This window comes from Xenopus tropicalis, chromosome 3 (genome assembly GCF_000004195.4).
Source record: "Xenopus tropicalis strain Nigerian chromosome 3, UCB_Xtro_10.0, whole genome shotgun sequence".
NCBI classification, from domain to species: domain Eukaryota; kingdom Metazoa; phylum Chordata; class Amphibia; order Anura; family Pipidae; genus Xenopus; species Xenopus tropicalis.
This window is the reverse complement of record NC_030679.2, coordinates 40779212-40794694: the sequence shown is the minus strand read 5'-3', so window position 1 is coordinate 40794694 and position 15483 is coordinate 40779212. Positions and strand designations below refer to the sequence as shown.

Genomic DNA, 15483 nt, shown 5'->3' with positions numbered 1-15483 from the left:
CATGGCCTGAGCATCCCACATAGGTGTTATATATAATGTAAACACAGCATAAAATGAAGGGAGAGGCTTTCATTAGGCGATGTGGGGGGAAGGTTAATTCTGTGCCTTTGGCTATCGGGGCCTGACTGCTGAACTATGCCATGCTGTGTGTTTACTGCCAACACACTGTGAGATTAGAGAACACTCATCAGGGAAAGGGTTGAAAGAAACATCAAAATGTGCTTAATACATGAAACACCAAGAAAATTTAAAAGCACACAGTGGTTGCCAGGTCTATGTCACTTGTGACTACAAAGCAATGGAGATATGAGTAATTGAAATGGGTTGCAGATGTAGTTAAATTACTGCTGTTGCAGCAAACACAATGCAGAAATAATCTAGCCCTTGCATAGTGGCACCATGTTGCTCTGCTGCCCTAGTTCCTGCAATGGGTAAAGACAAACTGCCACTTGGGTACATTTGGACCTTAAAATAGTGCCCACCTTGCTTTGTGACACTCATATAATATAGCTGTTTTACACTGAATTTACTGTAGGTGTAACATCATATACTAGCACCAGCAACTACATTCAGCTAAACTATGTGACAAATGCCAATATCAATAAATAATTTGTAGACTATAGTATAACAAATACCTATTATATTTTATAAACAATCTGGGGTGTTAGTTATCTGTAAAACATCAGTGCCAGTGGCACCTACAGATCTAATGGGGTTATGTAATAAAAAGCAATAAGTTTGCCCAGGAGCAGTAACCCATAGCAACCAATCAGCAGGTAGCATTTACTGGTCACCTGTTTGCAAGCAAACATTTTATCAGTTGCTATGGGTTACTGCTCCTGGGCAAACTTAGTGTTTGTTATTACATATTGAGGTTAGAGTTCAATGTATAGATATATTAGCCTAATGTACTTATTTATTTGATAAATATTAATGGTTTTTCTGGTTAAAGGGGACCTGTCACCAAGGCATAAACAGCTGGAGCTGTAATAAAAGTATTTTTAAATTAAACATGAAAAACAAATTCCTTTTTCATTAACACATCCATACCCATTACAAAGGCATTTAAAAATCCCAGCTGTCAATCATATATTGCCTGCCCCGCCTCTATGCCTTAGGCATAGAGGAAGGGCAGACAATAACTTTAACTTTCCATTCAGCACTTCCACTGCACTCCTCACTTTCCTCCTCCCTCCTCACCATCTAATTGTATTACCGGTATATGAGTAAGGGCATCTGGTCCTCCATTCTATTACATAAACAAGATTTTGGCATGATGCAAAGCTTCCCTTAATAGCAGCGTCCACAAAATGGCGCCTGCCTGCTTGTTGTGATTGTGTAATGCCAAGACTTAAAACAAGATTTTTATTATTTATACAGTGTAAGTGTAAGTTTAGTTTTGTGCAATTAAAATTATAGAAATACATTTGGAATTATTTCTTAGGGTTACAGGTCCCCTTTAAGGAATGAATCAGTGGCATATTGGCTGAAATGGCTCATTAACGAACAGTGGCCAAATCTACACCAATGCAGTAACATACAGCAACCAAGCAGTTAGTGTAGGTCAGTCAACTTCCAAAGAATAATGAAACTAGCCTTATGATTGGCTGCTTCAGGTTACTGAATAGTTTATGCTAGTATATGAGCCCTGAATACAAATATACTGTAGGCCTGGCGTTGCTAAGGATTGTTTGGGGCATGTCCTAAGAGATTCTTATTTTTATTAAATGGATGACTGATTCTTCTCTGCTGTCGAATTCTATGTTTCTATGTTTAGATTTACATAAAAATATGAAGCCATGGTGCAGAACATTTCCCTTCAGTTAAAAAAAAATGAAGATGCTACAATCAGTGCAAAGTTCTGTACATCCTAAAAAGATAGCACAACAGGCAACCATACACAGGTGCAATGCTTATTCACTGGCTCATATTGGCAAGTGCAAAGGTCTTTACTGTAGGAGGTTATATTATTTGTGCCTCAAACAACCTTGGTCTGTAACTCTCTGGGAAGTATATAATGCTCTGTCCATGGCCAGAACCTGCCTGATTTGTGCACATTGAGATGGACTAACAGTGACTAATATGACTAAGCTGAACAATGAGCTTCCTGAAAATGTCAGCCTGCTCCTCATCCAGTAGAAATTTTCCATATATGTCCATAAGTTTGTTACTTAGCACCAGCTGAAACTCTTCATTCTCAATGCCAATAGCAGCTGCCAGGGCAAGGTGGAAGTATGTAGCAGCATCCCCTGCATCCTAAAAACAGATCAAAAGACGTGAGTACAAACAATAAATGAATAAATTTATGAGAGTCAGACACCCAAAGCTCAACAAACAAGTCTCAGATTAGCTCTATTAAATGAAGCCCAGAATCTTGTCTAAGCTCGGCCTTTTCTATTCTGTATAGTGCTGGGACTTTGTAATGATAAACCAAGATTACTGATAATGCAGGAACTGCAATCAACCACAGCATAACAGATCCAACATATACATATTGAAAGAGATACTGTAGATGATAGATAGATAAATAGAATGTAAATTAATGGCACATGTGTACAAACATTTCAGAGCATTACTACTACTGGGTCCCACTGCTACTGGCGCTCAGTGGAACATGGAGGAGCCTCATGTAGCTCTAGTACACATCTTGGGCATCATCAATAACATGTAGGCCATGTGTATTTTAAAATGTGTGTGTGTCCCTGCGAGCAAGCTTTTGCCCATTATAAACTGAGGTTGCTGGAAGTACAAATATGCAAAATGATAACCTAGGTTGGCTAAAAAGATCCATAAAAGCCCTTATTTTAAAGCACAGTCTTTACTTATTATAGGTCCTCTTGCTAGCAACAAGTCTGCATGAAATTACTGAGTAAATATATAGGTAATAAAAAACTGTTATTTTAAATATTAGAGTTATGCCTTCCTGGAAGCAGATAGAAAAATACTGTACAGGTCTTTCTACCTAAGAGTTTTGGATCCTTTTAGTTCACATCATTCACACCTTGCCAATGACATCCTATAAGTGGTTCTACAATGTTATGCATGGAAGAGATCCAACAAGATCTATCTACGTGTTGGGTTATATGGCTCTATCTGTATAGATGTAATTGTTCTTTTAAAGAGGTATTGTCATTGATACAAAAGTGCATCCAAAGTGTGTAGTGGATATTTAAAAAATATTTTTAACACATTACAGGTATTATGATTTGTTGAGATATTAATGGCCTATTTGTATCCCTTCACAACAATCCTAACATTTTTTTCATGTTTGAACCAGCCATTAATAGCAGATGAAATATGATTCACAGCAAGTTGTCAGCAGTTGGAAAAAAATCTTAGGTTGAGGAACTCAAATATAATTTTAACTGTATTAACAACAAAAAGAAAAAAATCAGCAAAGACTATTTTGTAACCAGATTTATTAAACATCCACTACTGATTTGCATGTCTATGATCTGTGGCATCAGTTCTTAAAGGTGGCCATATACAAGCCGATTCTAGCTGCCGATATCAGTCCTTCAGACCGATTTGGCAGCTTATCTGCCCGTATATGGGCAACACCGACGGGCCTGTTGACCGACATCTGGCCTGAAATCAGGCAGGTTTGATTTTTTCCGTTGCCCATACACGCCATTCTAGTTTGATTGTTTGCCCCAGGGCCAAACAACCAAATTAGCCTGATATAGCCCGCCTGTAGGTGGGGATGTCAGGAGAAGATCTGCTTGCTTGGCAGCCTTGCAAAATCTTACTGTGTACGGCCACCTTTACTCTAACTTTTAAACATAATACAGCTCATTTACTTTTTCCCTGGATGCAAGTACAAGAGCCTTGTATCCAGGATCTGGATGTGCACTGCACCTAGTGCTGGACTGGAAATCAAGCACAAGGTGCATAGGGCAGGTAGTAAAGACAGGGCTCCCTTGATACCTGCACCCACAAGCACCTGACTTTCCCTGCCTACAGCTCATGAATACAGCTCTGGCAAATACTGTCAGCACTGTATTCATGGCGGGGGGGGGGGAGAAAAATCTCTTTGTTTCATTTCAGAGTGCAGAGACGTGGCAATTTTTTAAGGAGCAGGGGCTGGGGCACAAAGTTAAAAAAACATGGCAGATACCCATCCATCACCCTTTTGTCTGTGTTGTGCTTTTTGCACTTGGTGCATCAGTGATACTTTTTCTTGCAAGACGATTCCACCACATTGAACAGCTGGTTCCCTGACAAATCAAAGAAATCTTTTAGGGCAACACAGTTGTTTTTGAATTTGAGCTTTTTCTCCGGGTTCACTAACTGCATTTTCCAGAAATTGTTCAGTACTGGCACAGTCTTGATGACAGGCTTAATTAGGCTTATGCAATAAAAAAAACCCACTAGAATTTGGCACATCATAAAAATAGAACTCCCGCAGAGAAAAAGACTTACCTTTCTTTTAAGCAGAGCAATATTGCCCAGCCGCCAGTAAATCTTAAGGTAATAGCCAGTCTCTGTATCATGCTGCATAGGAGAAGGGCATAATGACAGGGCTTTGAGGTAACAGTACTCAGCAATCTCATAAATCCTTTGGGAATAGTATACTCCGGCCAAGCGATGGAAAGCAACCAGCTCATCTAGCGGATTCTCTGCAAGGGAACATAAACAGTGACACATCAGTAAGGAGAGGAATTCCTTTATTATTATAAACCAATACCAAAAACAGCAGTGCAAAAGAGCTTGGCTTAAACAATAGATAAAAATTCCACACATACTGTACTAACAGCAGCATTGTATTGTTACATTTTTGCCATACTTATGTGAAATCCATAAACTTGGCTAAGACAGATGCATAAAAAATTTCAAAAACCCACACAGAAACTAAGCTTGTCTTACTTAACTGGAATTATCTGCTTATTCCCTTAACATGTGACACATAAAGTATATATTATTCCACAGTATAGAAATAATAATGGTGTCAGTGGGTGTCCGTGAATAATTCAGATGAACTGCATAGATACAGGGCTGTCAACAATTCTTTAACAATATTAACCAACTGAAGGTACCACAAGGGGTAAGTCCATTAAAGACTTGGCACAGGTTACCTACACTGAGGCTGTTCCTCAATGGGGTAATTCACCTTTAACTTTTGGCTGCCATTTAAGAGCTTAGAAGTGGGAGAAATAATTCAGAAACTATAAAAAATAAAAAAAAATGAAGACCAATTTAAAAGCTGCTAAGAATAGGTGATTCTATAGTATACCGCTTAAAGTAAACTTAAAGACAGACGAGCATTCAATGTAAAATAAAGCAGGTCTTTGATTGCAGTTTTTTTTAATAAATGGCATGTATTTTGTAGTAAACATATTCCTTTGCAAATGTTCCATATGCATATCATGTTATTCTAGTGCATAATGTACTGAAGGAACACTTGCAGAGAAATATTTTACAGGATCAGTGCACACAAACAAAACAATTATCCAACAAATCAATTCAGGGAAATAAAAAACACATGGCAACATAAAAATGACAGCAAAGTGGTTAAAATGGGCCTTCCCCCTAAAAAAAACTGTCTTTTGCATAGTGAAGGAAAATGGCATTCTAAACAACTTCCCAATAAACATTAATGAAACACTTTAAGTGATTCTGAAATGATGAAATGTAAATGTAATTGCTATTAAAAGCAGCATCTGCCTGACTGTGTGCATTCTCAGAACGCCTGCTCTTAAAACAATGTTGCTGATTGTGGTTGGCTGATTATAAGAACTCAAAGAGAACTGACTCCTGTAACGTTGTTTAAAGAGTCAGACACAGAAAACAGAAACGGGTAAACAAATATGACTTTCAGCTGCAATTACATTTATATATTACATTGTTTACATTGATGTATATTAGAAAGGTGCTTAGAATTACATATTTTGTCATTAGGCAGAAAACACATGTTTTTAGTTGGATGACCCCTACATTTAATTATAATGTAATGTCATTTATTTTAAAAGAAAAAAAGGCAAAGAAAATACCTTAACAATAATTTAGAAAAAAAAACTACTTTGCACATCTGTGGTTTGCCAACAAAAAGGCAGCCATATATTGGTTTACTATTAAACTACATTTGGTATAGTTCTTTAAATGACAAAGTTAAACCACTGGTGGAAGCCAATTTGTTAGCCACCCCCAAGTGAGCAATATTATTAACCTTTCAACTGCAAATATATATAGTTTCAGGGTGCAGGTAATATAAAGCAAAACAGGCAATAGACCACACAGGTCTTAAAGTTGTTGTTCATCAAAACTGTTTTCACATAATACACCAGAAATAAATCCTATATTTTGGTTGCTTTCTCATTTTTATTTTTGAACATTTTTCTAATATTGAAGTTTAAAGGAAAACGTAACCCTTTCCCAAGCCTCATCCCCCTCCAGTGACCTTTATCGCCCCCCTAAGTTCTCTTCCTGCATGGTCTGTTATATTGAAAAGCCTATCTGTGAACCTGCCATGCACAGTGGAGTTCACAGGCACCATCTTTTTCCATTATGGATCTGCGTCTGTCAGTTCTATTGCAGGAGCATATGCAGTTGATGCTAAATATGGGATCAACTTCAACTGCCAATGCTCCTGCAAGATCCATATTGGCTGCAATAAGTAGTGTACCTTGTTCGGACTGGTAATCCCCCCTCCTCCCCCACAAAAGATCTTCGGCAGGCCCAGTGTGCATCCTAGAAATGTGCACATCATATACAGCACATACATACAACCTGAGTGCCAGAGCTATAGCATTTAAAAAGAACAGCACACCCGGTCTATTCTGCATGCATATGTGATATATATATATATATTTCTGTGTAGTTGGTAAATGCAGTAAAACACATTACAATATGCTCCAGTCACAACCATACAATATTATTTAAGTACACCTATTGAGCAACCACACTGGCTTTTGTAATTTCATAATGGTGAGTTCAAACGTGACATGCAATTTTGTGAATGGAATTAATTTTTCCACATTGATCCCAAGGCTGGGTGGCTGCTTTATAAACATGTACTTGTGCAAGAATCAACACTATAATTTATACTCACCAATACTGGCACTGAGCCGGACTGCCAAAGTGGCATATTCCACTGACTTCTTGTAGTAGCCTTGGCTTACAAGTAGTTGTGTGAGCTTGTGATAAAGACGAAGTTGTGCTTCAAGGTCCTGGACTTTCTTTGCTAATGGGAGAGCACCTTCCTGAAATAAAAAGGAAAGAAATCGTTTATTTTTATAGCTTTACTAAGGGTTAGTTTTGGAGTGACTGCACAGCACAGCAAGTGAAATGTGTACAGGAAATAATACCCATATAGAGCTCTGCCCATAAACCAAATACTGACTATTTGCAACTGCAATACTGATTTTGAATATAGCATTTGCCATTTTAGACATTGATTTACATGCAATGTATATAAAAGGGTCTGAGTTAAGAGCATGCAACAGTAAATGAACATCTTTTTTACCTTATAAAAATACATTGCTCTTTCTCTCCTCTGAACTCCATGAAAGAACACATCTCCAGCTGCTTCATACAACCTCTGTGTAGTGGTAATGTCCTGTGCATTCTGGGATGCCTGTATAGCAGCCTGTGTGGAAAAGAACATTATTACTGGCACTGGCTAAAACACTCCTCAGGCCTAAATAATGAAAAGCACATAGTACCATTCTTTATTTCTCTGCCAATAAAGCAATTGTGACTAGGAATTCAGCTAGATAGGACTATTCCTAACAGAAAAGCTTGTTTGTTCCATCATCTTGTTATATATAGATATGTATGTATGTATGTATATATATATATATATATATGTGTTTATATTTATATATATTTGGTTATATGACTAACACATTTGCTTTGGCATTGCCAGTTCTACCCATTATCTCCAATTACGAACAGTTATCAAGGTATCCTGGGAATTGTAACGTGGCAATAGCACTGACCACTGTGCTTGGATGGCAGATAAACCATATCAATAACAATAATGGGGCTTACAAAAATTGATACACCTAATTTCAGGGGTTGGATAAAGGTTCTCGGCTCTAGGCAAGGCTGACACATTTAATGCTACTTAAGGAGCAACTTGGCTTTGCTATGTACCAGCCCTCTCACTGCTTATTTCTGATCCACATTTCTGACTTGACCAATAAATACTACCTTCTGAATTGTTGCTATGGTTTACAAGACCTGGTGCAAAGACTGACTATTACTGTACCCATTTTGAGCATCTCCAGGGCCCTATCATTAAAAGGTAACCCATCTAAAGGGCAGTCGACTTGTTGCTTTGGCTTGTCTCTTTGGCTTCCAGTACATTTACAGTAGCAGATCTGTTCCAGTACTAACATGCAAATAAATCTCCACTAGTTCTTGCTCTCCCAACAGATAGTACAATCTTCCTGCTTGAAGCCAGCTCTCAGCAGCTTGGTCACGCTGACCCAGATCAATGGAAATCCGTAAACTTTGCTTGGTGTAATCCAGGGCTTTCCGAAAAGACCTGTAACATAGAGATCTATTTTAATACATTAAAGAAACCTTACAAATGACCGAAATTTGAACACCATAACATGACAATAAAACCATCAAAGCAAAATACTTGTTTGCTGCAAAAGCAGTAAGAATATGGATTTCTCTATTTACAAATACTGCATGTTTTCATGGCTTTGGCAATGTGCAAATGATTTCATGAAATTTAAGGGGTTGCTACTATAGCTGTTAAAATACTGTTTAATTATAGGTTCTACTGATGAAGTTTTAAGACACAAACTTTTTCCATTGTAGACAATGATGCTTCTCTGAAAAATGTCAAGATATAGAGAACCCCCAATGCCTTCTTCTGTATAATGTACTAGTAGATCAGACCTAACTGAAGCATCTGGCACACAATGTCGTATGCTTTTCCCTCTGGAATTAAAAGGTTTCCTGGGACTGCTATGTACACAAGACACACCAGTGAAACCTGCAACACTGTATATACTGTACTGTATATATGTATGTGTGTCAGACTCTAAATCACCATCTTGTGCTGAAAACATGTACAACATAGCTCCAAGGTGTCACAGGAGCCAGATTGGGTTGGTTTGCTTGGAAGTTAGTATTCAGAGAAGGATGACATTAGGTAATGACTGCAGGAATGCCACTAAACAGACAGTGCTGGTTAAATGTTTACTTTAATTGCACTTACTTGGCAGTATTCAGGGTCTGGTATAACTGGCTTAGGGTGCTTAGCAATTCTCCTTCCTTTTTCTTGTCCTTCAGTAGCTGCACTAGGTAGATCCAGTGTTCACAGTATATGATATGGGTTGCAGTGACAGGGCACACTATGCTGTAGAAATTGCACAATTCCTCAGTGATACTCAGCTGGCCTGCATAGCAAACATTTCATGAGTTCATTGAGCAGCAGCTGGGTATACAAGGTAATGCATTTATAACCAGTTTCTGATCCACTGCCTGCTGCTGGAACTGCCCTTGCAATAATGCAATAATGGTGCAGCAAATATTAGCAGTGGAATACATGTTTTATACTAGCAACACCAGTGGTTGCTACAGGTCATTTTCAAGAAACAAATCTTAAAAAAGTCCTATAAGCAGGATTTTTGGATTTAGGTCCTAGGTCTTTATTGCAATTTATCCCTCATGTATCTGCTCCCTGCTAGCTCATCTAGTCATTATTATGAATACTGACCTGATTCACGCCAAAAATGTCTTAGCTTATATGGGAAACAAAACAAGGTATCACTGTCTCTGTTAATAATGGACTGGACCAAAAGCCGCCTTGTTCTTGTTTTGATCTGATGAACAAGGTTGGTGCTTTGCTAAATGTTTTTAATGTGAGAAGCTATCAAGTAAAAACCTGCTCAGCATCAGGAGCCACCCTTAATAGTAAAATAATGTTAGTAAATAGGGTAAAATGCCATTTATATGCCTCATAGCCACATTGCCTGGGGCTAATAAATAATCATGCTGATGTTACTGAAGATGAAGATAAAATAAAAAACCACAGTGCTATTCATCCAAACCAATTGTTGTATTACTATCCAAATCTAGTAAAAGGTTTTATGAGAAGCAAATATGGGCATACAAGAAATAAAGGAAATAAGGGACTGTAAGCTATAGCAGGCAGGTATTTTTTTATTTTTGTACTGCTTATATGGCTAGAATCTGTGTAAACTGTTGACACCTTATATATCATTAACTGAGAATTATGTCAGGCAAAACAATACATTTTTTCTTTTACATTAAAACAATTTAACTGGTATTTTGTGGTTTTCCCTTTCAGTATGCCTGTTGGCAGCCAATGTTTATCTCGGCAGATCAGACAGAGCAGTAGCTTTGTACTGACGTATAAAATAGGGACAATGGGGAAGCAGATTCATGGAGTGAGATTCAGCATTGCCCTTTAGGACTGAAATTTCAGTGAGAAAAGAGAAAATTACAGCAAGTTGTATATTTTTCTCTTTTTAATTAGCTCCAAGAGAAAAACTGCATTTTATAAAGATACTGTATATAGAAGAGTATTTTTATAACTCACAATTATTTATATTTTCCAAGAAACAGAACTTAGGACAATGATAAAGGCATGTAGGTCTATGAAGGTTTTCATTCATCCTGGACATGGATCTACTGGAGATGTCGGCATGGGATCTATTGTTTGGAATACTAGGGATCTGTTTGCCTGTTCTCTGTAAAGCTGAACAAGTAGATAATTGGTTTAAAAAAAAGAATAGGGTGAAATATTTGCTTCTTTTTACTAGCTTTTGATGCATTTAAATGGGTAGTTCAGCTTCGAGTTAATAATTGTTATGATATAGGATGGCGAATTCTTAGTAACTCTTAGTAACTTCTACTTTTTTATAGCTTTGAAAGATTTACTGACTCTTTCAGCTTTCAAATGGGGATAACTAGCCCCCAACAGTCAAAAAATCTATTGCTGCCTATTGTTGTTTTTTTATTGCTCATACTCATACTATTCAAGCATTCCCCAATTAATCCTTGATTCTCTATTTCAAACCACTGCCTGATTGCTAAGATCATTAAGACCCTAGCAACCAGACAGCTTCTGAAACTCCAAACTGGAGACACTGCCAAAAAAAAAGGAAAATAATCCAAAAATAAAAGATGAAGATCAATAGCAGATTGCCTCTCTACATCACAAAGTTTAAGGAGGGACAACCCATTTAATGAGTAATATACATATGTAATATGGATTACTCACTTTTAAGGTTGTTAGACTTCAAGGCAAACATCAAGGCCAGCTCATAGCATAGTATGCCATTTTCAAGGATTCTTTGTTGAATGAATAATTGTCCTAGCCAATGCAAAACCTGTACCAGTTCCTGTTCAGCCTCATCACTGCCCTGTACTTCCATATACAAATGGACAGACTGAAGAAAGTATCTCTCTGCCATAACCACAGCTTGACAAGAAAGAGCCAGTCTCCCAAAATTAGCCATGACGATTGCTTGGTTTCGTCTGTTCCCTGTTTCAGTGGCCATTTTTAGAGCTTGGGTATACCCTCTTGATGATTCAATTACATTATTATCCATCTTTTTGGCATTGGCAAGAAGGTTATGGACAACGCCACACTGGGTGGTACTGTCTGTTTCCTGCATTGAGTCTAGCAGCAACATCAGAATCTTACAAGCTTGTTCATAATGGCCATCCAGTACATACATCCATCCCAAAAAGACAGAAGATTCAAATGCCTCCTCATCACTGGTCCATCTGCCTAATTCAACAGCCCTTTTGGAATAAGAAATAGCACCAGAAAAGAGTTTATATTGGAGGTATAATTTAGATAAAATAAGGCATAATGTTCTTTGAGCTTTCACATCTCCACTCTCATAGGAGCATGAAAGTGCATGTTTCAAGTAAGGAGCAGCTTGTGCAGGAATGTAGTTCTTGTTTAAAGACCCCTCTGTGATCTTAGAAATATTTTGTATAACAATCCCAGCTCTCCACATTGGTGATGGCATTATTTTCATGCCCACAGTCTTGCACAGTTTGGATGATGCCAAAGCAACATGTGGAAGATATTTTTTGTCATAGAAGTAACTTAAAATTGGCATCACACCTAATGTGGGATTTACTGTCTGAGGACATGGAGCAATGAGAAGAAACTGCAGTCGTTCCACAAATGGCAATGCTTCATCATATCTTCCCAGCTGCTGCAGCAGCCTGAAAATGAGAAAACAAGTCCTGGCTTCAAATGAGACATTATTAACGACTATGGATTTTCTTAAAATGTATTTTAACACCTCAAACTCTATTTCTGAGCTAAAATTGTGATGGGGCAAGCACACTAGGAGGCTTGCTGCCTTCTCTACCAACAGGTCCTGTTTAGGTTTCATATTCTGCTTCAAGTAAATAGCTGAGAGGTTAGCATATAAAGCAGTCAACAGGTGTAAATCAAGAAATCCCTGCTTTGTAGCACTTAATGCTTCTTCAAAATAAACCCTGGCCTGGGATAGCTTCATTCTTTTGGCACAAATCCGTCCCAGAAGAAAGCAACACCGTATGTGAGACCAAGTCATCTGACTCTTTTTAGCCCAGTTACGAGATGTTTCAAGGTAGAAAACCAAATCTTCTTCCTCAGAAAATCCATAAAATGTGGTGCTTAAAAATGACATAGGCAAGTCATATAAGGGCTGGAAGTAGACTTGGTAACCCTCTTTGTTGAGGAATGTTAAAACAGGTTCAAAGACTTCAGAATCATCCACCTCCCCAGTGTTTAAATCCACAAAGAACTTTGGATCATCTATGTCTTCCTGTGCTTGAATATGGAATCCCTCCACTCCACCTTTCCAGTCAGAGTCGGGACTTGATTTCTCTGATGTGCTGCCTTTGGATGAGTCACTTACAGCTTCGCATTCCTCCCAGTTGTCAGTTATCTGAATTTCACCCAAATCCTCATTTATAACTGTAATAAAGAAAAAAATCATTAGTGTGTGTTTAATTTTTTATTATGTTTTCATCATCACTAAAGATGAAATAAAAAAAAATATACGAGCTTTACATTTTATGGAGGCAAATGGATATTTTCCCTGACAGAGTAAATACTAACTTTAAAAAGCCCACCTTCCCTGCCTAGAGGAATTCATTAAACAATGGGGGGCTTAAATGAAAGTATAAACAAACTATATACATATGCATTTTGCCAAATATTTCTGAAAACCCAGACAAAAAAAGTGCAAAATAAAAGACTTTCTATTGAACTTTTTGTAACTATTTAGGATAACAAATACGGAAAACTAGATGCAGGCAGAATACACGACCCTAAATATAGCTAAATTAAATGCATGAGTGTTTATCTTTCACTAATCACATCTGTATCGGTCTTTGTTAGCTAACAAGGACATATTAAATTAATAGCATTGTTCTCCCAGGAGTACCCTGTAAGATATGAATAGTTTACTCATATATCGTCAAGAAACCGAATTCCAGATTAGGTTACAGCTCCCAGTAATCACTGCAGAAAATAAAGACGGGAGATAATTAAATATTATGCAGATCTTTTGTTTGAGGCACTCTCCATGGAAGATCTGCAGATCTTTTGGATGTGACCTTTGTGTGGCAAACAAGAATTTGACTACATATTTTCAATGTAATTTCCTGTTTTGATCAGACACCTACATTACCCTGCTGCCTTTAAAGGTCCTTCCTGAAGCTTTGCTGAAGTCTTATTTTTGTAAATTTCTTATTATGTCAGGTTAGCAATTCTGGTGAGGGCTATATTTACTCCTTGCTTGTCATACTTTTTCCAAAATACTCATCTCTTTCGCTTCTGTATAATGGCTGTTGAAAAAAGCATTTAAACTAGAATGTTGTTGAAAACACTGTTGAGGTTATCTGCTCGTTATGAAGGGGCAATATAAAAATGCAAGTAACTGTAATGATTGCATCAAGTAACTGATGACTAGCTTTAGACCACCTGCTTGCTTCCACCATTTTCTAGCATCTCTTGCTGATGCCTCTTTTTATTTAGTCCAACCTACTCTCCCTCCCATGTTTTCTTACTTTTATCACTCTCAGCTCCCCAAAAATCATTACATTTTCACCTTTCCTGTTCTTCTCTTCTTTAATCCATTTTTTCAAGCTACCCTTGTATTTCTGTCTTCTGGCTATTAAAACACATTGGGGCTCATTTACCAACAATGGGCAAATTTGCCCATGGGCAGTAACCCATAGCAACCAATCAGTGATTGGCTTTTTTTTCAGCCAGCTGCAGGTAGAATAATGAATGCAACAATTTGATTGGTTGCCATAGTTTACTGCCCATGGGAAAATTTGCCCAGTGTTGATAACTGACCCCCACTGTCCCTTGCTAGACTGCTATAAAGTATAAGCAGGGGCGGGCCACGTTGCCTGCCTCTCCCCCGCGCATGCGCAGTTCCGGGGGGGGAGGGGTGTGACACAACGGGTCATTTCCCCCACCGCTAATGACAAGCGGCGGGGGCCAATTACAAAGAAGGAGGACTAGGGGTAGGCAGAAGAGGCTCCTGCCTAGCACCCCCTAATTGCTGCGACCTAGGCAGCTGCCTCTTCTGCCTACCCCTAGTTCCGGCCCTGAGTATAAGGTTTCCCTTCACTCTGGTGTGTGCTGGAAATTTCACAAGTTTCACAATACATCACTAATATGCTCCCACTAATAGGCTTTGCCTGAAATTGTCCAAGAAACCTAAACAATGCTAAAATGTATATCCATAATTAACTCTCCACAATTAGCAATGTGCCATAATTTAAATATTCAGCAGATGATTTGGGGGTTAAAGAATGCTTTGCTGACGTTTAGACAGGATCTTCAAGCTGACTAAACACAACCAGACAGAAAATTAAAGATTAAAGTCAAGATTTTCATAAATAATTTCACAAACAAAGGTAATATAAAAAGTTTAGCGACACCTTGAAGTTGAGCATTTTCTATGCAGCACTATCTGCAACTTTCCAGAACAGACACAAAATGGTAAACAGAATGGCCATCATATAATTAAGACATTTTCTGATGAAAAAAAGGAAAAAAGTTGTACCTTCTACTGTAACCATTCATTATACTAATAAAAGCCTTTTTACCTAGGTAGGAGAAATGACTAATTCAGCCACCCACCAATCTCTCTTTGTCTACAGGGATGAACACGAACCAACACAGATCCATTATCTAAAAAGAACATGTTCCCTCTTTTTATCCTACAGTTATGATTTTAATGCCATCTGTGTTTAATATCGTGTTCAGAAGAGCAGTCAATCAACTTTTGTTCAGTTAAAACTGGAGGCCTTTTCATTGCAGAATAGGAAAAAAACATAAAAAGAAAAACACTTGAGGTGGTATTTGTAAGTTTTTCAAGGAAATAGTCAAGAAGAATTCACCAATGAGCCATCTGCAGTGCTTGAATCCAGAAAATCAAAGTAAAATAAAACTTCATAGGCATGAACAGAGAGTTCTCACTATAAATATGAGCTTGGCTATAGCAATTAAAGGCTACAGATGTAATCAGG

At 37.9% G+C, this 15483-nt stretch overlaps 1 protein-coding gene across 3 annotated transcripts in view; it reads right to left on the bottom strand.

Moving 5' to 3' along the window:
- Positions 1-1312: 1312 nt before the first annotated feature.
- The window catches only part of sh3tc2 (SH3 domain and tetratricopeptide repeats 2), a 61395-nt gene continuing 47224 nt past the window's right edge, over positions 1313-15483 (bottom strand). For all 3 annotated transcript variants that reach the window (XM_002939108.5, XM_012959786.3, XM_012959785.3), the window contains exons 12-18: positions 11207-12910; positions 9176-9356; positions 8338-8488; positions 7463-7585; positions 7049-7199; positions 4423-4619; positions 1313-2256 (exon numbers count right to left, since the gene is read on the bottom strand). In XM_002939108.5, the coding sequence (XP_002939154.3) occupies positions 2068-2256; positions 4423-4619; positions 7049-7199; positions 7463-7585; positions 8338-8488; positions 9176-9356; positions 11207-12910 (2696 nt within the window). In that variant the 3' untranslated portion in view covers positions 1313-2067. The remainder of the gene's footprint in view (positions 2257-4422; positions 4620-7048; positions 7200-7462; positions 7586-8337; positions 8489-9175; positions 9357-11206; positions 12911-15483) is intronic.